We start from the raw sequence: 25,975 nt of genomic DNA, 5'->3' as shown, positions 1-25,975 counted from the left end.
GTTAAGTAACCTCTGGAGGTGGAAAAAACTACTCTCAATTCTGGAGCTTCACCTGCAAGATCTTTACAATCATGTCATCTCTCGCCTCGCTGAGGTCTTCAAACCGTCGAGTTCCAACCATGTCTTTAGTACCATTAACCCACCTCTCAGTCGGCTGTTTATCAATCACCGGGTCAGCAGGAGCATACCACCTCATCAAAGGTTCAAAAAGATGCTCTGCGTAATGGCCAATGCCTCCCTGACCGCCACCTAGATGCCACAGCATTGATGGCCCCATAGCGGACCATCGCAAACCCGGTCCGAACTCCATTGCCACGTCAATATCTGCCACCGAAACCACTGCTTCCTGTAGGAGATACATAATCTCCCTTGCTAAGGCGGATTGGAGTCTATTCGCGACATGACCCTCGACTTCCTTTTGTATATGAATTGGCTTCTTCCCAATTCGTGTATAAAACGCCATGGCCGTGCTTACCGCCGCCGCTGACGTCTTCTCGCCTCCTACGATTTCGATGAGCGGGATAAGATGGGGCGGATTAAAGGGATGAGCGATACGGGATGGTGTTGAAGCGCAGCCAGCATAGGGGTGCATGTCAAACCAGATGTTGAAGAGCAGATGAGCGCGGATGGTTTAGCGATTTCGTCTATCTTTTGCAGAAGTGGGTGCTTGACATGTAGCTGTTCAGGGCTGTTCTCCTGGACCAGATCGGGTCCCTCCAGTGCAGTTGTGAGGTCGGTCGTGAATTTAACAGTATATGTGGATGTGGGGCACCCTTTGTCTTGTATTGCCGCGATTGTGTTTGATGTTCGTTCTATGGTATCCCATAGCAGACTTTCTGCTTCAGGTCTTGGATCATAGACAGTGGTCTGTAAACCATTCGCCGCGAATAGGGCTGCAAAACTAGCACCAATCTTGCCGTAGCCTATTACTGCCACTCGTCGAATCGACCCCTCGTCCGTGTTTTCGGTCGAAGATAGCATCTTTCTAAATTATTAAAGGCGCGAATGTCACTTCTACCAACTTTTCTGAGTTATGTCTTTCTTTTAGATATTACGGAGTATCGTAGGCGGGGGAGCTTGTACTGTACGTTCCTCCACCGGACCTCCTTATCCGATGCCACCGGAGCCGAATCTTGAAATACGAAATGAGGTTTGGGCTAACAAAGTTATTCTATAACGCAGGTAGAACAAATTTGCCTCTAAAAACAGCATCTCAACTCATATTCCATGTCGCGCCTCTTGACAAGGTAGTTTGAACTTCTCTAATTTCTCCGCTACAAACCACCATGAGCGCATTCACTGCATGCCCTCAGCTTTTGGACCCTTCCCCCACGACAAACTATCTTAGGGGCTCCACACACAACATGGCCAGCAAGCACTCACTGTACCGCCAGTATTGTGTTTACAGCTACCGCTTCCATACTCCGCAGCTTCCTCCCAAACTCTTCCTTTACACTGGACGTGCCCGGCGATATCGCCTATGCATCGTTGTGCATCACACACCCTGCGAACCTTCCTTGGTTAGCAGACCGCGGGTACAGTCACTACGGACTTTATGTTCACGACGTTGTGTGCACGCCAGATGGAGAGTCGATCAGAGGGAAGTACGAAGTACCTCGTAGCACTATGGGAGAATTTGGCCTATCCGATCCTAAGTGGTAGAGAGGAATTGGGCTATGCGAAACTATATGCTGAACTTAACGAGGATTACGACGAGGGATCCGGAGTTATAGATTGAGCGCTTCATGGCTGGGCAAAGAATTCGGCACTCTCAAGCTCTCGGGGTTGGAAGCAGACGCTACTGGGGCGGGATCAAAAAGCACCGAATTCGAAGCTGGGTCTCTACTATATATTATATTGAATGGTATTGCTTTGAGGGAAGAAGCCGTCCTAACGGTGGTTGCCCACCTGCGAGAACACTACTCCGAAGAACATTAAAAGATGCACGGACCATGATATCGATGTCGGCCATGGAATTGAAATGTTCCGCCCGTGCTTCTCATCGTCAGCCTCACCATGAATTAACTAACTTCCCTCAATTTATGATGTGCAGATCCGCTATGTGAGGTCTCCCCGCATCTAGAATGTATGATTACTGCCAAGTCTTATAGCGGACGATCTACAGGCCTTTAGGATTGCCTTACTGGTATAAAAATGTCACAACCCATTGCACAACCCGAGGCGCCTCGTGCGAGAACTGCATCATGGTCTTGGAGAAGGTTTTTTCGAAAGGATGACAGCAATACCGCCCCCCCACCACAAGAGTCTGCCCCGCGGCCCGGGGTCGCCCGCCGAATATCTCGAAAGGTAGTGCCGGGATTGCCTCGACCGGGGACTTTTAAGAGACAACAATCAGAGCTTCGAGACAGACTGGTACCTAGTATAATACTAGATACTCCTGAACGGCGCACGGTATCAACGGATCGAAATCGAAGTTTGCCTCGAGCGGGAACTTTTAAGAGACGACAATCAGACCTTCGAGACAGACCGGTACCTAGTATAATACTAGATACTCCTGAACGGCGCACGGTATCAAAGGATCGAAATCGAAGTTATGCCTCTTATCGAGACCCGTCCACTGCGGTGGAACGTGGCCGGAGACGTAGTAGACCGGAATTCCTAGAAACGACAATCGACGATATGCTAGATAAACCTAGCAAGCCGTCCTCCAACTCCAGCATCTCTGGACCATTAGCCTATTCGGGCACCAAGGCGGACCCTGTTCCTTGGGATACCTGGATGTCCATACGAAATGAGGGCATATCTGGTATTGCAGGTAGATATACGCAAGGTGGCGGCGAAGTATTTAGCCAGGCAGATCAGGAGTATCAGCCTTCAGAAGACATCCCAGATACGTTCCGCAATTCGACTCTGGGCACGTTTGAACCCGGTAGAAAAGACGATACGTTCTCTGCTCCGGAGGATGGCACGTTCTCAATCTTTAAATTGACTGCCGATTACTGACCTCTGTAGATAACGAAGCGATGTACGAAGGCAAAATCGACGAACACAACGAAGAGATGAACGACGACGCCTCAAATACGAATCCGCTTCAGCGGGAGTTCCTTGCCAGAGAAGATATATGGCAGGGCTATAAGATATCTGGTTCGGATATTACTCCCTGGCATCAAAATATCTCGGAGCCGAACTTCAGGAAGCCTTCCGAGTCCATCTTTACAGGCGATAGCGAAGATGAGAGCGGATCCACGAGAGAGAACAAAAATGAGATCGCAAATTGGGCCGTCAGTACGTCAGATATTGCATCTGTGGCATCGGTCGATGAGGACATTTTCTCTACGGCTGGTTCACTCTCTACCAATTCAACCGTCTCCTCTATCCGTCTTACCGCCATTGACCATCTTGTCGGTGTTTTTGTCGCGGACAATGAGTTAGCACCACTCTATGCACAAGCTGCGAAACGGTTAGGACAGGAGAGATTTGTTCGAAACCAAAGACGTCTCCTGAAGATATACTTCTTGGATCTACGCTCGCGGACTCAATCACAGCTTCACGAGCAAGCAATCCGCATATTACGCGGTCGCTCTGAGAGAACATCAATTGCTGAGCAAATCTGGAGTATCGTCAGCCCTAATAAGTCAAAAAGTGCAGATATGGTGAGTACAAGAACTTGTCCTGCCTGATTAGAGCAAATTAGAGCCCCTTATGAGACTTGTTTTGGAATATTCAAAGCTGACAATACATAGAAAGCCCTGCTCGCCCAAAAGCCGGACAAGCAAATACAACTTGAGCGACTTCTCGGAACTCAGATCAGCGATGAAAATATAGATGAAGAGGCTGGTCTTGCCACGGACAGCGAGTCAAGTGAAGAGTCGGAGAAAAGTGACTCGGAAGGATCGGATTTTGCCGATAAAGAAGCAAAGTATCCCAATGTAGCATTGGCAACTGATTTCCTTGTTGGCGGGCCGGCTTTCAAACAATACGTGACAAATGTGAGGACCTTCCTCCGTCTGGAGGTGGGGCCTTCCACCCTGCAGGAGCAAGTTGTCAAAGGCGACGTCAAATCCGCTACTAGACTTTTGCAACAGCATTTTCATGAAGTCGCTATCGATGAATTCAATTGGCTTCATGAACTAGTGGATATAGGCTGCGAATTTGAGGAAATGGCAAAGCTGCTCATCGATAGTGAAGCTGGATCACCATGGATCCTGATGAGTGCTCCTCCCACAGATCTATTAATTATGTGCCGCAGATGGCATCGGGAGAATTGTGTTCACAAGGGTGGGCATAAAATCGAAACTGCACCCAGAGTAATCAGCGCAAATACTCCGAAAGCCATCAGCCATGAACCCGAGCGAGGAATGACTGGAGTGAAGGAGAGCATTGGCAAATGGTGTGGCTTAGCAGGTGTGCTTCCCCTAGCTGATGAGCAAGACACAGTTGAGTGGATGCGATGGACATCGTGTGTCCAATTCACAGGAGAAGATAATTCTGTCGCCTGGGTTAGCTATGCCGAAGAAGAGTTTCCGGCAAAACCCGAGATCCGGTTGGCCCGTATAGTAGACACTCTACGGAGGACGTGTTCTGCCATTGGCTTCTTACAAGAGAGCGACCTCATCTGCGACGGTTTCACAGTACTGAAATTGGACACTGGGAAAGAGCTGTGCATTGAGCTGTCCCAGATCAATGTGGAACCCATTGAAGAGTTATATCTAATAATAAAAACTCTGGAGGAGGGAATGCTTCATGATCCTACAAACCTGGTTCGGTTCAAGATTTGTTCATTGGCAGCAGAAGCCTTCGTTTCGATGTTTGGAGAGCGATACCACGAGCACGAAATCAGTCTGGATGCCGTATTGAATGACTGTGCGCTGGCAGCCCAGATATTATCACTCGGTGTTTTGAGCTACTCACAGGCGCACATTGGGCATTTAAGCCCGGGATTTCTTGTAGGTTCGTTGCAAGAAGTTCACCTACTAGGCACGTCTCCAGAGACGTCTTCCCATGTCGTTACTAGACTGCGCAACTTCACTTGCATGAAAGACATGGTTCGAGACCCGGTTCTTGTCTTTCAGATTGCGACGGAAGGCTCTTCATTGTCTGATCCTCCGGTTGATTATGATCTTTTAGCCTCTCCTCAAGACCTAGCCATCACATGGAGTCCTACCAGATTCATTACCGAGCCCAATGGAACAAATCTGTACGCCGTAGAGATTCGAGGAGGGATGATTAACTTCCCCCAAACCTCTTCCACAAAGGCGCATTGGAGTCCCGGGCAGAATTATCACGGAGAATACGGTTCAGGGTTCATATGGGACCAGAAGATCCTGATCGGAGGCACCATAATTAACGATAAATGCCCCTTAGACGAAACAAAAAGCTGGCAACATCCAGCAAACTATGCCTATGTCAAGCGTCTTGGTACCAGTGATACTCGTTGGGAGCTTCGAGAAAAACAAGTAGGCATGCAGGGCGGACAATACATCACTCTAGCATTCAATCCTACCTATATCAAACAGGATGGCGTCACACTGAAGCAACAGCAATTGATGCTGCCATTCAACGAGATTGACTTAGCTTTTTTGAACTCGACCTGTGGCCTCCAAATCAGCTTCTGTACAGGTGTTGCGCGCCGGGTTCCGCTGCGGGTACTGCTCGCAGATGTCATGGTGCCATTTGTCGAATCTCGACTCTCGAAGCCAGCACACTGGGAAGAACTAAAGACAAAATTCGCCATCGTCGAAAATTTCAGAAGCGATCTAGGACAGTGGTTTGATCGGTTATCAACGGGACTGAGGGAATCCGCGATCCAAATTGTCCGATCAATGCTCGGAATCCTCAAGGATACTGGGATCGACAAGAATGGCGAGGAGCTTGTCATTGCGTGGGTTAGAAAGGAGGACCCGTATTTGTGTCTAAGATTGCGTTGCGAGAAGACCAGTCTCTGGGCTCGTATCCTCGCAGATTCAGAAGACTGTGCGACATTTGCATGCATCACGCCCCTTTGCATTGAAATCGAGAAACACAAGTGCCGCGGCCTCGAAGTAGCGCCATGGCACAGCGTCAGCAATCTCCTCGACACAGCAGTTTGCCAGCATCTCGAATCGGGAGCTGACAACAGTTGCGAACACACTTGCGCCGTGGCAGTTGCAGCATCAGGCGTCATATTGGATTGGGAAGTCGGGATCGAATCTCATTGCCAAAGTGTGGTTGACGAATGAAGATGCTAAACCAAGACTGGTGGTGAGGCAAAACGTCATTCCAGAGAAGTATAGGGCGAGATTGCCAAGGTCGATGGTGGCGAGATTAGGTAGGTTGAGGGAAAAGCAGGCAAGTGATGCGATTGCGAAACAGGTGGTGATACTTACGGAGATATGAGTGATGATGATATGTGATATGTGATATGAGCAATGATGAGATACCCTGTGATATATACCGCCAGTTGGAATTTAATACAAATGTCAAAACAAACTTAATCTAGATCTTGAACACAACATTTTCAATGTGAGGGTCGATATCCAGAGAAGGTCAAGATTCGATTATAACAGCCCTGATATTCGGCATTGCCGAATCTCAACAGAAATAGACAGTACAATCAACATCATTTTCGGAATATTCACAACCGTTCTTGGTCCTCTTGGGTGGACAAGAACAGGCTTTATAAAATGACGAAGCTGAGAACCTGGCATCTAAGGTGAGCTGGTTGCGATATACAAGGCGTTTAATGGGGATTTGAACCTTTGGTATCATTACTTTCCAAGCGCAAGGCCTTTAAGGCCGCGTGGAATGGCTCTTCACTGAGTGGTTGGCACATTGGATTTATGTTGTAAGCCACGTAAGACCTCCACTCATTTGACACCTCGCGTATAAACAGCTCGCCATGCCCTAGGAGAGACATCGGTAGCGTTAAGTAGCCGATAGTCTTCTTGAAATTAAAGAATTCATATCGGCCAGCTAATACATCAAGGCCAAAATCTTGCTTTAGTACCTGATATACTAGAGAGTAAGCTTCTGTGTAGAACCACCCCGTAGTATGATCTTTATCTAGTGATGCTTATTAGGAAACCCGGGGAGGATGTTATTAAATAGTCAAACTTACAGCCTTTGTCCTGGCGATGTAGTTATCCCGAGGCGATTATAAATATACTACGCTATGCCTCTATAATCTTAAAGGTGAGAGTTTGCTTGTGTTTTTTAAAAACTTCTATAGTCTTTTTAGCTACCAAAGGCGCTATATAGACGAAGTCTTGAATATAGGATCTAGGAATACTATTCTATAGACGGCAGTTACTTATCCTCCAATTTAGTCCTTCTATTTAGTCTTCCCACTTATATAGTTAGAGCTATATCCCCTTCCTACTAAGAAACGAAGGCCCCTCCTAATTACTACGTCTCTACTATCGGGGTAATAGGCCCCTTATACCTACCTACTAACCCCTAAAATAAGTAGGGCAGGTATTCTAGTAGTTCTCTTAACTTGAACGTCGGTATATAATTTAAACCCCTTAGACTGTACCGCGTACGTCCTTTGCCTTTACCTTATTAGTATAGTGAGTTAATTCGAAGGTAGCAGTCTAACGCGTTCCCTATATTACGGTACAAGCCCCTTAGTTAATTAAATCGATCGTAACTATTGCTAGTATATAGTTATAAGCGTTCAAGCGCCCCTTTACTTTAATAGTTATATCTTTGGTAAAAGAAATTCAATCGTCGATCGTCGGATTAGAATACATTCGATTTAACTACAGGACTCAATCTTAGCTCTCTAGACTCTTAATTAGAGAGTTAGAGGTTCTTAGAGGGCACGCGTATAGGTGTTGAGTCTTTGCCCTCCAGTTAGCTTGTGTTGTAAGATCTTATCCTCTTGGCGTTAGCGGCCGCACCCGCTGACATATTCGCTCTTAGGATCTGACTTCTAGCACACGGCAGAATTCCCACTGCACAAGGGCCCTAAAATGGGAATAGCCTATCGATATTAAGAGAGCTACTATGCACGCCGCTGACTAGGAACGCCGTGGATGGCAAGTATCCGCAGCATTTTACATTTCCATCTTCACGACTATGCCGACCTCAGAAGCCAGATCAACAAACCCGGCTCTAGCACCTAACCTCGTCCCCTTCTTCTTTGCAATTCGAACACCTTCGCATTCTAATAAGGGAATATGTTATTGAATTTCTAATCAATGGAGAAAGTTTTATTTATTACAACCGTTAAATGAGGGAAAATATCCTATCTACTACACCTCCATTCTTCAGCTAACTAACACTTTTCACTGGAGGCAGAGGGGGAATCATCTTCAAGTCTACGAATTCCTCCAGGACTTTAAAGATAGATTCGCTGCTATCGACAAAGCCGAAGAAGCCAAATTTCTTCGCGTTGGTGGTACTGGGTACAAGTAAGTGACTGTAGAGTTTGTGATCTTGGTGTAAACCCTACCTGAAGTGGATGGGATAACTCCATGTCATAGCAGCATCGGTGAACCCGAAGATTCGATCAATATCTCCCAACGTTTGATCACGCAACTGGTGAGCCTGGGCAATTTCCTGCCACGCATGCTGTACCTCGGACTTCTTGGCCCATTCGGCAAGAGTAAACCTGTAACGTAACTTCCCTGGGGGTCCGAATCCACGCGGGGGAGGATTATATGGGGTTTCGATCTCTCTGTACAGAGAAAGATCGCTAGAAGGCCCAGTCCATGGGATATCGAATCGTGCAGCCAGCTTGGGCCAGAACTTACCCCAGGTAAATGCACAGTCATCGGACGCGTTAAAGCTCTCATCCTCAGCTCCATCCGTCAGAACAGCCCACTCCGCTAGGTAGCCATTCATCTGGCCCGACGATAGTGTCTGGTTGGTTTCCCAGGCTGCCAGGTCGGCAAAATACTCCAGGGGCTTTCCGAGACGCTTCTGAACAATAGCGTAGACCGCATGGGGCAAACACAAGTTCATTGCGGCATCCGGGACGGCTCCGGGGATCCAGGATGGACGCGTGGTATTCCACCCGATGCCGTGCTTCTGAGCGAATTCTCGCAGGCAATCTTCTTGAGGATAGTAGAAATTCGGCTCTAGCAATACGCGGGGGTCGGTCTCTTCCTGGGGAACAGCAGCGGGCCCCAAGTGCACACCGTAATACTTGGCACCTAATTGGAGAAGTACCCTCTTTGGCAAAGTTTTGGACAGCGCCTGGCCTTCTAAAAAGTTGCTTAAAAGCTGTGCTGCAGACGCCACTCACATTAGATCGGGTCTTCACGGGTGGTGCAATAAGACAACTTACTATTGATCTTCACTAGGTCATCAGCCGCACTCCAGATGTCCCCGCCTTCCTTTGGTTTCGGCTGAATGTAGGCGAAGAAGAAAACATAGTCAGCTTTCATTCCGCGTTCCGCCATCTGAGCTGCCAATGTCTCCGGTGTTTGAAGGAGATCCATCGAGACATGTTCGACGTAGCTGGGCCACTGCCCATTCGGTGGCCGCCGGGAGACGGCGTAGATCTTTTTCCATCTCTTTGGATTCTCGCAAAGGACTCGCAGCTAAAGTTCCGAAACAGCACGATGTTAGATACTAACCAAGACCACGTTTCTCTTGGATTGGGCCTTCACGACTTACCATATGGTCACCTGACATGCCATTAGCTCCAGCAACAATCGCTGTCAGCCCCTCTACATCGTCCGAGAAGGTCGGGAGGCCGTGGTAGATGCCTTTAGAGTGTATTTGCTGGACCTGATCCATGATTACGGATGCGTTTTGCACGGAAGATGGAAAGTTGTGTACGCTCTTCTAATTTCACAGTCCGGCTTATATATCTTTCCCGAATTCCTCTTTCCGGTGAACTTGTTGGATTCCATACGTTGTAGCGGCGGCGAAGGCAAGGCGATATAGTCTCCCATCCGCCATGACCTCATCTTAAGCGCCCACGACTCTATGCAGAACTCTTGGAGATTACAAATGACAAGATCAGCAACCCCAGCCGCCAGAGACAATTACCTCTGGCAAATGCCGGCAGGTGGCGATGTTCGAAACAAGCCTTTGCAGCCTCGTCAGCCTCGTCGACCTACGGAGGTTCTGGGCGTACGTAGTTTCGGTGGGTCCAGACAAGGGGCGTCCTGCACGGATGAAGCTTTTAGATATAGTGCTTGAGCAGCGGGCAGAAGTCACTTCTCCTCTCATTGTGTGGCACTTGCCATACAAATTTAGAGAAGGGTACTTCTCGCTTCTCGCTTCTCACAAACGCAGCGAGGGCTGTCATACTATCTTTGCCTGTCTTTGCATTATTAGTTTGCAATCCAGACAAATCCTAGGTTGTGAATGGATGTCATCTCAGACTAAGCGTTCGTTATTCGAGTAAAGGGCCTCCCATCGTTTAGAGAAAAGAAAGTTCTCTCGGATTACACGTAACACATTGCCAAAGATAAGGTACCAGACGTGGGTATCCAAGAAGCTAAATACCGTCGAGGCCGCCACAGCCACTGCGATGCTCGGAGCTCCTCCGAATAACGCGTGCAAATAACCTCGGACGCTCGGCTTGGACGCAGCAATCGGCAAACGACTCGGTAGTAGCAGCGAAGACCGGGGGGCGGACACGCGGAACAGGGGCAAGTGGCGTGGCTTGGGTGGCTTGGGCAGCTTTGGGGGGCGTTCCGGTGGAAGCCCCGAATGGTTGGACAGGAGGAGTTCTGGTCTTCCACCGGACCACTGGCCTCCGGTGGAACAGAAAGGAGGCCCCGAAATACTCGAGTAATGCTCGCCCTTCCTTCCTCAGGAAACATCAACAACACCCCAAAGTGGCCCTTGCAACCCCGCAAAAAAATAGAGATGGTCGCATTCCTACGTAAAGAGTCTAGAGACGGAGGCCATTGTCAGGCCAAATGGTCCCCACAGCGGAATACAAGGCGTTTTGCGGGGTCCCCGCAAAACAAGAACAGGCGACGAGTACCACGATCTCCAGATTTGATATAAGAGCACTGTCGCGCGTGCCTGGCCATAATTTGCTGCTCCTAAGATTCTTCTTCATTGCGAGACCGAGCGAGATATACCATCCTTTCAAATCTATTTGGTTCTCATTATTAAGGCGCGATGGATATCAAGGAAGATGGGGAGAAGCACATCGAGCATAGCTCCCATGGCTCCGTCGAAACAACTTACCCTCCTGAAATCGTCGCGTTGTACGCGAAGTTTGACGATGCCAGAAAGAAAAAGTTGCTCCGGAAGATGGATTTCCATCTAATCCCAATCATCACCCTGCTCTATCTTTTCGCATATCTGGACAGGTAAGACCAAGCAGGCCCGGCCCAGAATCATTACAAGGTCCTAATCACTGACACCGAGTTTCTTTCACAGAGGAAACATCGGGAATGCAAAGCTGGCTGGCCTCTTGCAGGGCGCTCACATCAACAGCGACCAGTATAATATCTGCCTTACCGTTTTCTTCGTCACATACGTGATCTTTGAGGTTCCTGCCAATATGCTTCTGAAGAAGTTCAAGCCCTCGGTTTGGAGTACGTCTAGCCTCGTTGGATATAAAAAGCTGTAATGCTAACCCGGACACAAAGTTCCAACTATCGCCGTCGCATGGGGAATCGTCATGGTCTGCCATGGATTTGTCCACAACTACGCTGGCTTGTTAGCGTGTCGACTCGTCCTTGGTATCCCAGAAGCAGGAATCTTCCCCGCTTGCTCGTACTACGTGACGATGTGGTACCCTCGAGCAGAAGCACAGTACCGGACAGCACTATTTTACGGTGCTGCCTCACTCGCGTATGTCCAATGCCGGCAACCCAGCCCAAGGAATGTTGCTAACAATTCCCACAGTGGTGCTTTCTCTGGCTTACTTGCTTACTGCATCTCCCTAATGGATGGCGTTGGAGGATACGGAGGGTGGCAATGGATTTTCATTCTCGAGGGGGCAGCTACAGTTCTTTGTGGCTTGGTGGCATGGTTTTTCATTCACGACTCCCCGAATGGCGCAAAGTGGCTCGATCAAGATGAGAAAGACTACATTAACGCCCAGCTTGCCTACGACGGAAACAGCTCAGGCAATGCCTTGCAGGAGGGACGAAAGAAGGTGTCCTACATCAAAGAAGCTTTCTGTGATTGGCAGGTATGTTCTGATCTCTCCCATGGGTATCGTGCCTCCAGTTTAACCTTGCCCAGATTTACCTCAGCTCCATGATCTACATCGGAATCTCAACTAGCACGTATGGCCTCGTTTTTGGCCTACCCACAATTATTAACAATCTGGTTTGTCCCCCTTTACTCTTAAGCTCCCACAGGAGACCGTAAACCCAACGGACATAGCATTAGCAAAACTAACATACGTCCTTCCCTGCAGGGCTACACCGCTCGCATCGCCCAGCTCCTCACTGTCCCCCCCTACGCCACCGCCTGCGTTCTCACCATCGTCGTGGCCCACTTCTCCGACAAGTACAAGAAGCGTGGAGTCTTCATCATTGGCAGCCTCACTGCCTCGGCCATCGGCTTCACCCTCGCCATCGCCACCTCCGACCGCAAAGACCTCTCCGGCGTAACCTACGCCGGAGTCTTCATCGCTTGCTGCGGCTTCTATCCCGCGTTCCCAGGTGTCATTGCTTGGCTTGCTAATAATCTTGCTGGCTCGTATAAGCGTGCTGTTGGAATGGGGTTGCAAATTTGTGAGTGCATTTCCTGCTTTACTTCTTCCCCTCCGTCCGCCCTTCCTTCCCACCTACCTTCCCACTGTTTTATTCTCGGCAAGGGCGAGTGACTGACAAAGTGGAAATAGCGCTGGGCAACACTGGCGGTTTGATCGGGTCGAATATTTTCCGCGCCCGGGACGCACCAGCATACAGACCTGGTTACGGCATCTCGATTGGCTTCATTGTGATGTCTGCCGCAGCCGCGGTGCTAATGATCACCATCCTGGACAGGATCAACAAGAAGCGCGAGGCGGCGGTGGAAGAGATGGGTGGAGAGGCAATTCTCATAGAGGAGAAAGGAGAGTGGAATCTTACAGAGATGGGCGATCGTAGCCCCCTATTTAGGTATATCTTGTAGGGTGATGTCCACGAGTTTGGAATGATCTAGAACAACAAGTAGGCCAACACATATATATCTCTAGCACCTACCTTCTGGTGTATTAATTTAGTTCACACACTTATTCTTGTTCTTATCGCGTCTTCCCTTTGAAAATCATTGAATTACCTTTTACAATGACTTGACTTACTTTATAAGCTATCGCTTAATTTGCTCCTTTAAAGAGCTTAATTCCACTAGCTCTAGCACTAGCAGAGGAAAAGATGATTGGGAGAAAGAACAGCTAGATTCTATAGCGATTATAGAGATACGGTAATAATATTTTTAGATCCTTCTGCGTGACTGAGCCTTTGTCACGCTTTTTCGTGCTTAAACTAAGCTTCTACTTTCAAGTTTTATTAAAGAAGCTTGGATTGGGTACCCAGGTGGCAGAAATGGAAAATTCGTTGGCTTATGCGAGGTTCTCTTAACATGATTGCATTTAGTTAAGAAGACCTACACTGAATTTCAGGAGATGCGTCCGACTTTCTAACCGACTCAGATGTTCCTATCGCTCCTGATAAACTCGATCGCTTTGCCGTAAAACCTCTCACATCGTCGGAATTACAGAAAGTTGTAGGGGGGATATGAGTTTGGATCGAGGCCAATCTGTGTATCCTATTTTCTGTCTCATCAATATGACAGTTCTGATGCGATTAATCTAGGGCAAACTCTCGCGAATATACACACGGTATGGGGCGCAATGAATTGGCCTGGATCATATCGCATGCTGCCACTGAATGAAATACTATTGTTCTGCCATATCCCCTGAGCTCCCCGAGGAATCTCTTTTCCTGTTATCACAATATATAAATCCGGCGTCTTATTTAGATTCTAACACCCCTTGATGTGCCCACGGTGGAGTCATTAATGATCTAGAGATCTAAAATCTAGACAAAATTCTCGCCTAGAACACTTTGGTTTGGCACTTGGTCCTCTTTCTTTCCCATTTCCTCCGCTTCAATCACAATCCCATTTCTCCGGTCCTCATCATCTTCCGGCGTCCCGTCCTGGCACGCCCACTTATCCACAAATCTCAATGTCTCCCGATCAAATATCCGGTTCATGAGCAATAAGCGCGCTGGCACTAGCACGATGATAATCACTGGGAAGGCGGGTGCAGCAACTGTGAGTGTAACATAGAAGATGATCCCCGTCATTACGATTTGAAGAACGGTATATGCATGGATTCCCCAATAGCCCTTCACTCTCGTTGGAAGAGGCGGTAGTTCGGAAGGTGGTGTGAGGATGTAGAAGAAGCGGTAGAGTATAGGGTTCACGGCAAGTGATTGCTCGCCCATGAAGAGGAAGAGCCCAGCTAGGACAGAGGTGGGTGTGAGGCCTAGAACGTGTTGGAAAGGTGGCGAGACGAAGATAAGTATACCGGCTGCTTGGAGAAATGGTGACCAGCGTTGCTCATAAACCTCTTGCTCCTCCTTAAATTCCACTCTCCTGTCGCCTATCTTCTCGTCTATGCTGATAATATCCGTTTTAACCGTGTGGAGGAGAGATTCGGAATGCAATGGGGCCTGTGGGAGGAGACCGTTTGATGGCGGTATTCCCAGAATGCCACATATTGCTGTCGTGGTTCCTAGCAGGACGATATCCCAGGCAAATCCTCCCGGTTTCTTCGTCCCATATCGATCAAGTGTACAGATTATGCTACTAATCTCATGGTCGAAGTAGAACAGCGTTGTGATGATTGCTCCAGGAATTATCGCAATAAAGATCCACGCTATAGGCAGCTTCCAGAATTCGACGAAGAAGATAGTGCGGTCAGGGCTTGATGGTCGGAACGATGTTTGCACCGCCAGTGTCTGCTTATCTAAGTTCGCAAGCTCACCCACGTGAGGCATCCCTATAAAAAATATAATAGATATTGCCGCCGCGTATTCGGTCAAGCCCATGCGAACATATCGGTGGAAGAGTGGCTTCCAAGAATTTGCGGTGGAAAGGGTGACTGCGAGAAGGAAAGTTCCAACGGCGCCGATGACAGAGTATAGGAATGAGGCTAGAGATACAGCAGCATGATTCCGTTGGAGTTCCTGGATCGCCTTGTGGAAATAGATAACACTGTTTAGAAGAGAGAAAATATCGGCGCTGAATGTAGTAACATATTGCATCGTCCAGTCGTGAGCATTAAAGATTGCGAGTAAATAGTGCATCCAAGCGGCATGGATAAGAGACCATGCCATGAAGGGAAGAAAATCTATCTATTCAGGCCGTCAGTTGGTACATTGGTCATTGAGAAGTTTACTTACATGGAATGAATCTCTACATAGCGAGTATATATTCTCAGCCAAAACAGAAAATGGACCCGTAACGCCGAGAATTGTTAAAGGCTGTACAGAGAATCTAGTAAAATGCCGAGTTAGTAATATTCCCTTAATCTGAGGTTGGGTAGTTTCTTACACGGAAAATATTATCCCACATAGCCCTGTACTAAACACCACCTCGATTGTGCCCCACGCCTTGCCCGTCAATACATATAAATCACTGGCAAACGTAATCCCAGGCAGGAGATTCGTGAAGAATACATAAACGGCACTTGCGAGTATCAATTGATTGAAGTATGACCAATCGGACACGTATCTCTTCCTCGTATTGGAAATATCCTGGCGTAGTAGCCTGAATGGTCGCAACTTTCCTCCTGGTGCAAAAAGCGATTCCAGTCTTGCCTTAAAGGGCCTTTTTGATATAAGCTGCAGAGACGCATGGTTCTCCCTTTTTCGGTCATGCGATTCCCTCTCCATGATGATATTTTGATTTGATGGGGGGTTTGGGCCTCCATTTGGGCCGGGGATATCCTGCTCCGACCGGTCTTGAGGCTTCTCCGTCAGCCCTGAACTGGTGGAACTCCCAGCAATTGGCATCATAGCGGTTGAAACGACCTGATACTTCCGGAGGTGAGCCTTTCTGGTGATCAAAATCCGTTCTCGGTCATATGGAAGTTAGTCTTCTGTCCCTCTCCATCCATCCCACTTTCGACGCTCCTTGTTATTGGTATCCGAGAACCATTGTTTGGAATGGCAGCCTCGCCCTAGTGTATAAATGACAATGAGGATGGAATAGTGGATCGTTGGCATTGAGCTATATGTTAAAATGCCCGATCTCGAGGGACGGTCCGCTTCCCAAGGCTACTGGGATATTGAATAGCTTTCTAGGTTGGCTATCACCTTCCAACTGGTGCCTGCTACTGCGTATTGTGGCGGTAATGGGCGGACGGGGCGAACAGATACAAGTATGTAGAACCCTAAGAACTAAAATACCGTTCCCAGGTACGAAGTGTCTATCCGTCCTATCCAAGTATGAAGATGAAGAAGTATTTATGTACCTAGCCGAGGCTAGGCTTTGGCCGCTCATCCACTCTATGGGCCACGGGCTGGCGGCGTCATGTGGCGTTGCGATCGCCTTCTGATTGGGTCCCATCCACCAGGCGAAAACAATGCGAAATTGTAAGGTTAATTAAAGTTTCTTATCTCAGCCTCGTCCTCGACTCCAGTGCACTTCGTTCGTACTACACACGCTGTAAGGAAGCATTACTTGATACAGAGTCTCCCTTTCATCATCGCTCCTCACGAGCCAGAATAAACAGCAATGGCTCATCGATAGCACCGCACACCAGGAACCAAACGGCAATTAATACTGATCCTGCCATGGCCAAATTCATTCCACGAGCAGTGTTCCCTGCTCAATTGTCATTGCCGCGTTCCTATTTCCTTGGTCACCATGCCTCTGGCCTCTCGAAGATGAAGACTATGCTGTCTTCCATTGACCTCATAATCGAATGCCGAGACTACCGTGTTCCTCTTACGTCGCGCAATCCTCTATTTGAGCAGTCACTCGCAGGATTAGAGCGGCTTGTTGTTTATACCAAAAGGGATCTAGGGAGCAAAGATCGGCCATCCGATCGATCGGTTCGTTTTGCCTTTTGCTATATCCAAAAGCTTCACAAACAGCACTGACAGTAGCTTGATTTATCTAGAGAGAGGAAATTATCCGCCGCTGGCATGCACCACATCACACTCTCTTCACAAACCACAAATCCAAACGCGATGTCAAATCAGTCCTCAACTTTGCCAAAGATTACGCCGCACAATCCCAATCTCTTCTCGGGACACGTATCTTGGTTGTTGGGATGCCGAATGTTGGGAAGTCCTCGTTGTTGAATGCGTTGCGCGCAGAGGGAGTGCATCGTCCGAAAGCGGCATTTACGGGTGCGCAGCCGGGAATTACAAGGAAGATTGCTAGTGGTGTTAAGATTGTCGATAGGGATGAGGAGAGAGGGACTGAAGGAGTATATTTGGTCGATACACCGGGTGTGTTTATTCCTTTTGTGCCAGATTCTGAATCAATGATGAAACTGGCGTTGGTGGGGAGTGTGAAGGATACGATTATTACACCAGTAACGCTGTGCGACTATTTGCTCTTCCATATCAACAAACAACCCCAGGGGCAGCGATTCTATGACGAATATTGTGGGCCGACGAATGACATTGTGGACTTGTTAGATGCTGTTTGCAAGAAAACCGGGAGGCTGGGAAAAGGAGGTATCCCGGATTTGGATGCTGCTGCACTGTGGATTATCCAGAGATGGAGGCAGGGCAATGTGGGCACCTTTCTCCTGGACGAGGTGGAGGAAGACAGCCTAGCAAAGAAAATGAACGAAGAGGTTGCGGTGAGTCTCAGCCAGGCAAAGAAACAGAGGAAACAGGAACATGTCGCAAGGGGAAAGGCCAAGCATACGGCTGCCTGAAGAAACAATGCACCTTGTTTGGATATGTGCTCTTTATACCGGGGCAGGTAACTCAAACTACCTTTAGACGGCCAAGGCTGGAAAACGCATGGAAAGAGAGGGAATGTTCTAACTCTGGTGAATGCTCTTTCTGAGATACGACATATATTAATGACTGGCATACGCAAGCACTTTGGACAGCAGGATATGGCTGGACAATATCAACAGATGGCCGTCGTGGAACTTGGCACCATATTTTTGACTACCACACCGAGCCTCTGATGTAATTGCTGGATGCATGCACCACCAATAAGGGGTTGCACACCCGTTTTCCTTAGAGGCTACTTTGATTATCCTTTAGACGGCAGACAGCAAACAGTTAGAGGGGATTATCATGGGGAAGTGACCTGATGCTGTCAACGGCATACATCTATATAGAACATCTACCTGCGGGGGAAATATATACGCTCTACTCTCTAATTTTCCTGTTGCAAGAACCAACAAGAAGAGATGTAACTATCAAAACACATGTAATATAATATTGTTAATGATTACCTAGACACGGATCATCAACTATACCTTATTAACGATCTGGACTCTTGCTCTCGTGACCTCATCACCACTATCCGGGGTAAACCCACGTGACCTCTCGGATACATTCCCTCATTGGGCCCACCGCGGGGCAGAACACACTGACCGAGGGCGTCGAATAATAATTAATTGCTCCATCCATGTCGATCTGTCCCTAACCGCGTTGCTTCTCCACAACACCACTCCAACAATCAACAACTGCATATACATGAACCACGGCGGAAGTTTTGAGCTTCTTCTTATTGTGCCCCGGCCATTGTCATTGCCCTCAGACACCTGATTGATCTGTAAGTGTCTATTGTTTCTTTTACTACACCAAGTGACATGCTTGCTGCGATACGGCGATGTGGAGCTATCTTCTGGAGACTACCCCGCCGCGTCGCCGGAACTCAACCTCAATTACTGCGACGACGGCGACGACGGCGACGACGTGGGGTGTTTTTGGTTCCTCTTTGCGCCGGGGTGGTTGTTTTTCTGGTTTGCTTTCTGGTTTGCGACTTCTCCTTCACAATGCAAAGAGAATCCCAAACCCTCCTCCCCCAAACCGTCGACCTCGGTGCTTTTCCGAAGTCAAAGCAACCCTCCAGCTCCTGGCGTCTTATCGCGAGGTTCTACGCCCATTAAAATCCTCAATACATTCAAATATTCGCGCTGGTTCTTCGATCTTTACATTTTCTTGACTCGTATCTCTCCTCCGGTCAAAGTCCTATTCGGCCACCATCAACATGGACACCCCCCGTGGAGGCAACGGTCCTTATGGTTATAGACCTTATGGTTATAATCCTTATGGAGTCATCGCGAGGCCAAAGAAGTATATAAACCCTGCTGACCTGCCTGAACCGTTTCCTAGACCGAGTACACCACCCACCCCAGAATCTGAACAGCAGCAACCCGTACAGGATCCACCGCAGCTTGTCCTGAACCCCTCTCCGTCCAGAAGCTACACCATGATTCTCAGCGTGGCAAAAGTCAAGTCCGTCTTGAGCGGCGACAGTCTTGTTCTGACCTCGATCGAAAACCCCAACAGCGAGCGAGTCCTCTCATTGGCTTACTGCACATCTCCACATCTCAGGAAGGAGGGCGATGAACAGTGGGCTTTCGAAGCGCGCGATGCTTTGCGGAAGTTGGTGGTTGGGAAGCACGTCCAATTCCAGATACTTTACGTAGTTCCGAACTCGAAGCGCGAATATGGCAACGTCTTTTTGAATGATGGGCGTAATATCTCCGAGGCCATGGTTGAGGAGGGATGGCTGAAGCTGAGGGAGGACGCAGGCCGAAAGGACGAATCGGAGGAGATTATTCAACACCTGGATAAACTTCGATTGCTTGAGGCAACAGCTCGCAGCGAGGACAAGGGCTTGTGGCAATCCGGTGGTGAGCGCATCAATGTTCAGCATGACATGGGCGACCCACAAAGCTTCTTGGAAAAGTGGAAGGGCCAATCTTTAACTGGGATTGTTGAGCGCGTATTGAGTGGCGACCGTATGCTTGTACGCTTGATTACCAGCCCAACAGAACATATTCAAGGTAAGGCTAGCCCAAGATCCGTATTGCGCAAATCGGGACATTAACGAGTTTATAGTTATGACTTTGATTGCTGGAATACGTGCACCTACTACCGACCGGGTCAACCCTTCCACTGGACAAGTACAGCCTGCGGAGGAACTCGGGAACGAAGCTCGCCGCTTTGTCGAGGACAGATTGTTGCAGCGTAACGTAAAAGTCGAGATCCTAGGCCTCAGTCCCCAGAATCAACTTGTCGGCGCTGTTATGCATCCTAGAGGCTCGATTGCAAAGTTCCTTCTGGAAGACGGCCTTGCGAAATGTACCGATCATCATTCTACTCTTCTTGGCCCGGAAATGCGTACTCTGCGTGAAGCCGAGAAGGCTGCACAGGCGGCAAAGAAAGGTCTCTTCAAAGATCATGTTGCAAAGCCGGCAGCTCAAGGAGGAAACCTCGACGTGCAAGTTACGAGAGTCTTTAGTGCAGATGTTGTATTTGTCCAGAATAGAACAGGGGTTGAAAAGCGAGTCAATATCAGCAGTGTCCGCGGCCCTCGTTCCTCGGAACAGAGTGAAGTTCCGTTCCGGGATGAGGCAAAGGAATTCTTGCGGAAGAAACTCATCGGCAAACGTGTACGCCTGACTACTGATGGCACCCGACCTGCAACTGAAGGCTTTGATGCTAAGGAGGTCGTCTCAATTACTCTCAACGACAAGAACATAAATCTACTTCTGGTTCAGGAAGGATGGTGTTCAGTAATTCGCCATCGCCGAGATGACACCGATCGAGCTCCGAACTACGACGAATTATTACTTGCCCAGGAAAAGGCTAAGGAAGAGAAGAAGGGCATGTGGTCCGGAAAGCCTACCAAAGCCAAACAATACATCGATGCTTCCGAATCCGTTCAAAAGGCCAAGATGCAGGTAGCCACATTACAGCGCCAAAAGAAGATTCCTGCGGTGGTTGATTTCGTTAAGGGTGGTTCAAGATTCGTTGTTTTGGTCCCGCGAGAGAATATCAAGCTAAATTTTGTCCTGGGCGGCATTCGAGCACCTAAGTCTGCCAGAAATCCCAATGATAAAGCAGAGCCTTTCGGTCAAGAAGCCCATGATCTTGCTACTAAACGACTAACCCAACGAGACGTTGAAATCGATGTATTCAACATTGACAAGGTTGGCGGATTCATTGGTGCGCTCTACATCAACAAGGAATCTTTTGCCAAGGTTCTCGTCGAAGAGGGCCTTGCTACTGTCCACGGTTATTCCGCAGAGCAATCTGGAAACTCGAACGAATTGCAAGCTGCTGAGAAGAGAGCCAAAGATGCGAGGAAGTCCCTCTGGGCCGACTGGGATCCGTCTATGGATGAGCCACAAGAGCAAGAAGTTACCAAAGGCGCCGATGACTCCGCTCCTGTTAGCCGAGAGAAAGATTACCGCGACGTAGTGATCACCAACATAGATGAAAGCGGCAAGGTCAAGTTACAGATCATTGGCACTGGTACATCAGCGCTTGAGACCATGATGACCAAATTCAAATCGTTCCACATGAATCCATCAAATGCATCTGGCCTTCCTGGCCCCCCCAAGGCCGGTGAGTATGTTGCAGCTAAGTTCAGTGAGGATGGCCAGTGGTATCGTGCTCGCATCCGTGCCAATGACCGGACCGCGAAGGAGGCAGAAATTGTCTACGTTGACTATGGCAACAGCGAAAAGATGCCTTGGTCTCGTCTTCGCCCTCTATCCCAAGCGGAATTCTCACCTCAGAAGCTCCGACCTCAGGCAGTTGATGCAGTGCTCTCACTTCTTCAACTCCCTACCAGCAAAGATTACCTGGCAGATGCCATCGACTACATCACCCACGCCACAGCCAACAAGGAACTGGTTGCAAATGTCGATTACACTGCTCCAGAAGGCACGCTCTACGTGACGCTTTATGACCACAAGACGAGCGAGAATCTAACCGACAGTATCAACAAGGATATCATCAGTGAAGGTCATGCGATGGTCCCAAAGAAGTTGAAGAACTGGGAGCGCGGTTTTGGTGATGTTCTGAAGACTCTTCGGGAGAAGCAGGAAGAGGCTAAGACTCAACGCCTTGGAATGTGGGAGTACGGCGATTTGACTGAGGACGACTAGTCTGCCAGTCACATCGTATACTCCTACTGAATGGCTCGATGAGAAGTATCAACGTTGGCACCCTTTTGCTAGCCGATGCAGGATTGTCGGAATGTTCACACGGTTACTCCCCCACCTTTTCTTCTCATCGCTCGTCCCCCCTCTTCGCAATCCTTCGGCGTACTGGATCCCTCCCCTCTTGCATTTTCCCCTTTGCAAACAAATGAAATCAGTGGCAATTTTAGGCCCCACAGCGTCTTTTTTTATTTCCAAAACTGTCAGTCAGCATTGCAGGTGTGGCATGGACAGGATGGAACTTCCAAAATTCATTCTCTAAGGGGCCACAGACTCAAACGGTCTCTGACCATGGACTCTCTGCTTTTTAGCGATGCATTTGCATGGAATGGTAGCTAGATAGGGATAGCAGAATACAAAACTTTGCAACATGCTTTCTCGTGCCCGCCCAACCTGTGTTGACTTTACTAAGTGACTAGTATATTAATACTAATACTTCATACGAAGTAGATAGGATTCTTTATTTGCAACTGAATTGTGTACAGATGTGTTATTTTGGTATTCTTTACATAGTACTTCGTACTTCGTATCCTATCACAAGTAGAGTACGTCAGGGGGTTCCCCCTTTTATAGGCTGTGCGGTTCGAACGGCCAAGGCTGTGCCACGCGTACGACTGATACGACGCAAAACATCCCTCCAAGTGACCTAAAACGCCCCAAAACACCCTTGGAGGACCCCGATTGTGGGGGTTGCAATCTAAGGTTAACCAACGGTAATACGCACTGGGCGCTCTGTACGTCATCCAGCTGTAATGCTCTAAATCCAAACTGCTAGCTAAGAAACTAATAATAAGCAGGCTGCGAACAAAACCAATGCATCCGTCGCCAAAAGCCATGGCGTAAAGCTCCGTCTTCACCCTTATGTTCTACTCGTACGTATCCACTGATATATTATTGCATCCATACCCGTAGACGCGCCCGCACACGACAAAAGCGCAATATCTGCCGAATGCCTCTTCTCCCCGAAACCGCGACCATGGCGAAACCACTGCCCGGTCGCTGGCGGCGAGGGACATTCATCATTTTCGGCCTCTTACTTGGCGTTCTCTGGGCGGTTTACATCGTCATCGTGAAGTGCAACGACCGCGATAGCGCCATGAAATTGAAATCCTTCGGGCTCAGCGCGCGGCCTGCATTCACGGATTACGTGCAACTGGCAGACCTGTCTCCCAAGTACATACCACAGACAGGAAAGCATCGGACGTCCCCCGGCCGGTTGGTGGTTGTTGGCGATGTGCACGGCATGCGACACTCGTTGGTCGAGTTACTGGAGGAGTTGAATTTCGACAAGAAGCACGACCATTTGATCCTCGCGGGGGATATGGTGTCCAAAGGTCCCGATTCCGCGGGTGTCGTGGATTTCGCCATGTCGCTCGGCGCAACTTGCATCAGGGGCAATCACGAAGATCGTATCATCTTGGTGGCCGGCGAGATGAAGGGGAAGCATCTAGACACACAGTTTCCTAATCCCAACGAACCCGACAATAAGAAGCAGGATTCCCTGGAAGAGGAGAGTTTCAGCCATGGGAATTATAAGGTTCGCAGGCTGGTTAGGCAGCTGGGCGAGAAGAGGATTAAGTGGCTGGCGGACTGTCCCGTTATTCTAAGGGTCGGCGATCTTGGGGGTATGGGCGAGGTCGTGGTGGTTCATGCGGGCCTGGCGCCTGGCTTGGAATTGGAGAGACAGGACCCCGTTACGGTGATGAATATGAGGACGATCAAGGACGGAGTGCCGACTGATCAGAGGGATGGGAAGCCGTGGATGAAGGTGCGTTTGTGCTCTAAATTTACTCCGAGAAAATCCAATTCTAACTCTGCGATCCAAGGTCTGGAACGATTACCAGAAAACCCTTCCGAAAAAAGATCGCTCGACTGTTATATACGGACATGATTCCAGACGAGGTCTCCAGATGGACAAGTATAGCATGGGCATAGATACCGGTTGCAGGAGAGGAGGTAAGCTTTCGGCAGTGGTGATAGAAGGTGGTCAGTCGGGCCATACGCATAAGCTGGTCCAAGTGAATTGTAAAAATGCGAGTTCGGAATAGAGGTCAGATGTAGAAATAAGATGGGGCCTATGTCGATTACACTGTATATATACCATGGGCAGCAGTGGCGTTTGGGAATTGGATTCGCGGCATTTTTGGGCTTAACAGGAAGCTCCAATCAAGTCATACTGCACTAGTTGAGTGTAATACCCTTAATCATCCTACTTGAAGGATGACTATGTCAACATAGCAGCATATGATATTCATCTTAATTATTCGGCTTCTAAGTCTAGTCCTAGCCTGTATACCCCGATCCCAGTTCCAGATTTCCATCTCCCAATTCTCAGTAGTTCATGAGGAAACAGAGCCATGGTCCCTTACGGCAACATCTTGAACTGCTCCAACATTGCAACACCAGCGGTCATAAGCGTTCCCCCATTAACACTACCCACCATACTCCCAGTCCACCTGTTATACATCCCCGGCACATCCACAATCGTCATCTCCATCGTCAAATTAACACTCAAGACGCCCTCAGCTCCCATATCGAGAACGATAGAAAACGCGTCTGGTGCAGGCGTATGGATGAAAGGCGGGTACGGGCTATTAATAGGACGCACTTTGAGGGCCGCAGGTGCACAGGTAGTTGAAATGATATTCCCATTTTTGGCAGCGTAGCCACTCACATACTCTGTTCCGTCGGTAGCAATTGCATCGAACCAGACGATGGAATAGGGACCTAGACGACCGTGGCCCCAGTACCAACTTGCGACGTTGTTTTGGAAGGGCTGGTCGCTCCAATTCTGTGAGGCTCTGGTTAGCTCAATATTTTAGTTGGCCTAGGGGGGAAATACCTTGTCGTGGTAGCCAATGCCGTCGAAATTTAGCCTGCTACCGAGAATCTTGAAGTCAGCATCAGCAGTAGCATCAGGCATGGCATTAGCCCAGCCCATGTATGGTGAAATCTCCATAGCTTTCCCAGCTTGCGCAGGATCGCATGGATAATGAGCTGGAGCTTTAGTCTGCAGCTTCAGCCGTCCCACAACACCGAGGGCCGGGGCGTTGACATCTACTTGATAGTAGGACATATCCGGTGCACCAACCCAAGTAGCCTCAACTCCCTTAAAGTACCCTTGAGAGCCATCGGCAACGGTCGACACCACCGCCCCAGAGGCAGGAACACCGATAGCGCCTACGGTGCCGTTTGTAAAGCTGTAGAATATAGCAACGGAGGTGACGTCTGGGCTAGGAGTTATGAATGGGAATCCAGAGCTGAGAGAGGTGAAGAAGACGACGACAATTGAAGTTTTGAGGTCGGGGGATACGGCGTCGAAGTACCACCAGTCGAAGGACGTACTGTTGACTGCAGAAAGCTGAGGTCCATCAAAGCCAAATTGCGAAGACACAAAGTTGGCTACAATGTTGCCCGTAGACACTTGCGACGGGATCGACTTGATCGAAGCAAAGTCATTCCTCTTGAGAGACGCTAAAGGAGTAATTGCGGACACAGTGATTGCTACGAACAGCGCGAGGAAGTGCTTCATCATGAGATTCATCTTCAGCTTCAGCTTGATTGATTTTGACGGTAAAAGGGTGATTGGTTCACTGCAGGCCCGAGTAACCGATCCAAGGGAAAGATCATTATTTATAAATGAATAGATCGATAGATCGTTGGTACAGCTCGTGTAAAAAGTGCGAATATAACACGGATTTGCATGGCATTTTGAGTCGGGTATTCACCCTTGAAGCTCTACCGCTCAATAGCCCAATCAACAAGTACCACGAGCATTCCAGAAGCCCGCGCTTAGAGTAAATGCCCAAATGACTAGGTACATGTACCGGTACACCGGTGCTTGGTACCTTCTGACCGCGGAGTCCTAAGACATTTGCAAGTCTTGCAAGTCTACCCGGCTTCTGATGGCCGAGATTCGACGCCGGAGAGGGGATTCCGATCACAAGCCTA

General features: G+C 48.7%; 9 protein-coding genes across 9 annotated transcripts; 5 read left to right on the top strand and 4 right to left on the bottom strand.

Annotated features, from left to right (window-relative positions):
* Positions 1–34: 34 nt before the first annotated feature.
* BP5553_01497 (Uncharacterized protein) lies at positions 35–981 on the bottom strand (the record flags this gene model as incomplete). The annotated part of the gene is made up of 2 exons (XM_032010120.1): positions 35–501; positions 600–981. 2 exons carry the CDS (start codon positions 979–981, stop codon positions 35–37), a joined length of 849 nt encoding a protein of 282 aa, XP_031874174.1.
* Positions 982–2,154: 1,173 nt separating this feature from the next.
* On the top strand, positions 2,155–6,179 carry BP5553_01496 (uncharacterized protein; the record flags this gene model as incomplete). The annotated part of the gene is made up of 3 exons (XM_032010119.1): positions 2,155–2,890; positions 2,974–3,614; positions 3,705–6,179. 3 exons carry the CDS (start codon positions 2,155–2,157, stop codon positions 6,177–6,179), a joined length of 3,852 nt encoding a protein of 1,283 aa, XP_031874173.1.
* Positions 6,180–8,214: 2,035 nt separating this feature from the next.
* BP5553_01495 (Uncharacterized protein) lies at positions 8,215–9,687 on the bottom strand (the record flags this gene model as incomplete). Its single annotated transcript, XM_032010118.1, has 4 exons — positions 8,215–8,344; positions 8,396–9,173; positions 9,233–9,488; positions 9,565–9,687. 4 exons carry the CDS (start codon positions 9,685–9,687, stop codon positions 8,215–8,217), a joined length of 1,287 nt encoding a protein of 428 aa, XP_031874172.1.
* A 1,732-nt stretch (positions 9,688–11,419) lies between these two features.
* On the top strand, positions 11,420–12,987 carry BP5553_01494 (Uncharacterized protein; the record flags this gene model as incomplete). The annotated part of the gene is made up of 6 exons (XM_032010117.1): positions 11,420–11,453; positions 11,508–11,712; positions 11,767–12,055; positions 12,109–12,195; positions 12,287–12,605; positions 12,716–12,987. 6 exons carry the CDS (start codon positions 11,420–11,422, stop codon positions 12,985–12,987), a joined length of 1,206 nt encoding a protein of 401 aa, XP_031874171.1.
* Positions 12,988–13,895: 908 nt separating this feature from the next.
* Positions 13,896–15,878, bottom strand: BP5553_01493 (Bicarbonate transporter; the record flags this gene model as incomplete). Its single annotated transcript, XM_032010116.1, has 3 exons — positions 13,896–15,218; positions 15,267–15,360; positions 15,418–15,878. The coding sequence occupies 3 exons, from the start codon at positions 15,876–15,878 to the stop codon at positions 13,896–13,898; spliced, it is 1,878 nt and encodes a 625-aa protein (XP_031874170.1).
* Positions 15,879–16,661: 783 nt separating this feature from the next.
* On the top strand, positions 16,662–17,761 carry BP5553_01492 (putative mitochondrial GTPase 1; the record flags this gene model as incomplete). Its single annotated transcript, XM_032010115.1, has 2 exons — positions 16,662–16,922; positions 16,991–17,761. 2 exons carry the CDS (start codon positions 16,662–16,664, stop codon positions 17,759–17,761), a joined length of 1,032 nt encoding a protein of 343 aa, XP_031874169.1.
* A 1,295-nt stretch (positions 17,762–19,056) lies between these two features.
* Positions 19,057–21,970, top strand: BP5553_01491 (Uncharacterized protein; the record flags this gene model as incomplete). The annotated part of the gene is made up of 2 exons (XM_032010114.1): positions 19,057–19,858; positions 19,914–21,970. The coding sequence occupies 2 exons, from the start codon at positions 19,057–19,059 to the stop codon at positions 21,968–21,970; spliced, it is 2,859 nt and encodes a 952-aa protein (XP_031874168.1).
* A 1,003-nt stretch (positions 21,971–22,973) lies between these two features.
* On the top strand, positions 22,974–24,072 carry BP5553_01490 (Metallo-dependent phosphatase; the record flags this gene model as incomplete). Its single annotated transcript, XM_032010113.1, has 2 exons — positions 22,974–23,792; positions 23,851–24,072. The coding sequence occupies 2 exons, from the start codon at positions 22,974–22,976 to the stop codon at positions 24,070–24,072; spliced, it is 1,041 nt and encodes a 346-aa protein (XP_031874167.1).
* Positions 24,073–24,389: 317 nt separating this feature from the next.
* BP5553_01489 (uncharacterized protein) lies at positions 24,390–25,568 on the bottom strand (the record flags this gene model as incomplete). The annotated part of the gene is made up of 2 exons (XM_032010112.1): positions 24,390–24,815; positions 24,867–25,568. The coding sequence occupies 2 exons, from the start codon at positions 25,566–25,568 to the stop codon at positions 24,390–24,392; spliced, it is 1,128 nt and encodes a 375-aa protein (XP_031874166.1).
* Between the last annotated feature and the right edge of the window lie 407 nt (positions 25,569–25,975).

The sequence above is a fragment of the Venustampulla echinocandica genome (assembly GCF_003357145.1).
Source record: "Venustampulla echinocandica strain BP 5553 chromosome Unknown scaffold_0, whole genome shotgun sequence".
Classification (NCBI taxonomy): domain Eukaryota; kingdom Fungi; phylum Ascomycota; class Leotiomycetes; order Helotiales; family Pleuroascaceae; genus Venustampulla; species Venustampulla echinocandica.
Note: the sequence above shows the minus strand (reverse complement) of the source record. Positions and strands in the feature narration are given on the sequence as shown.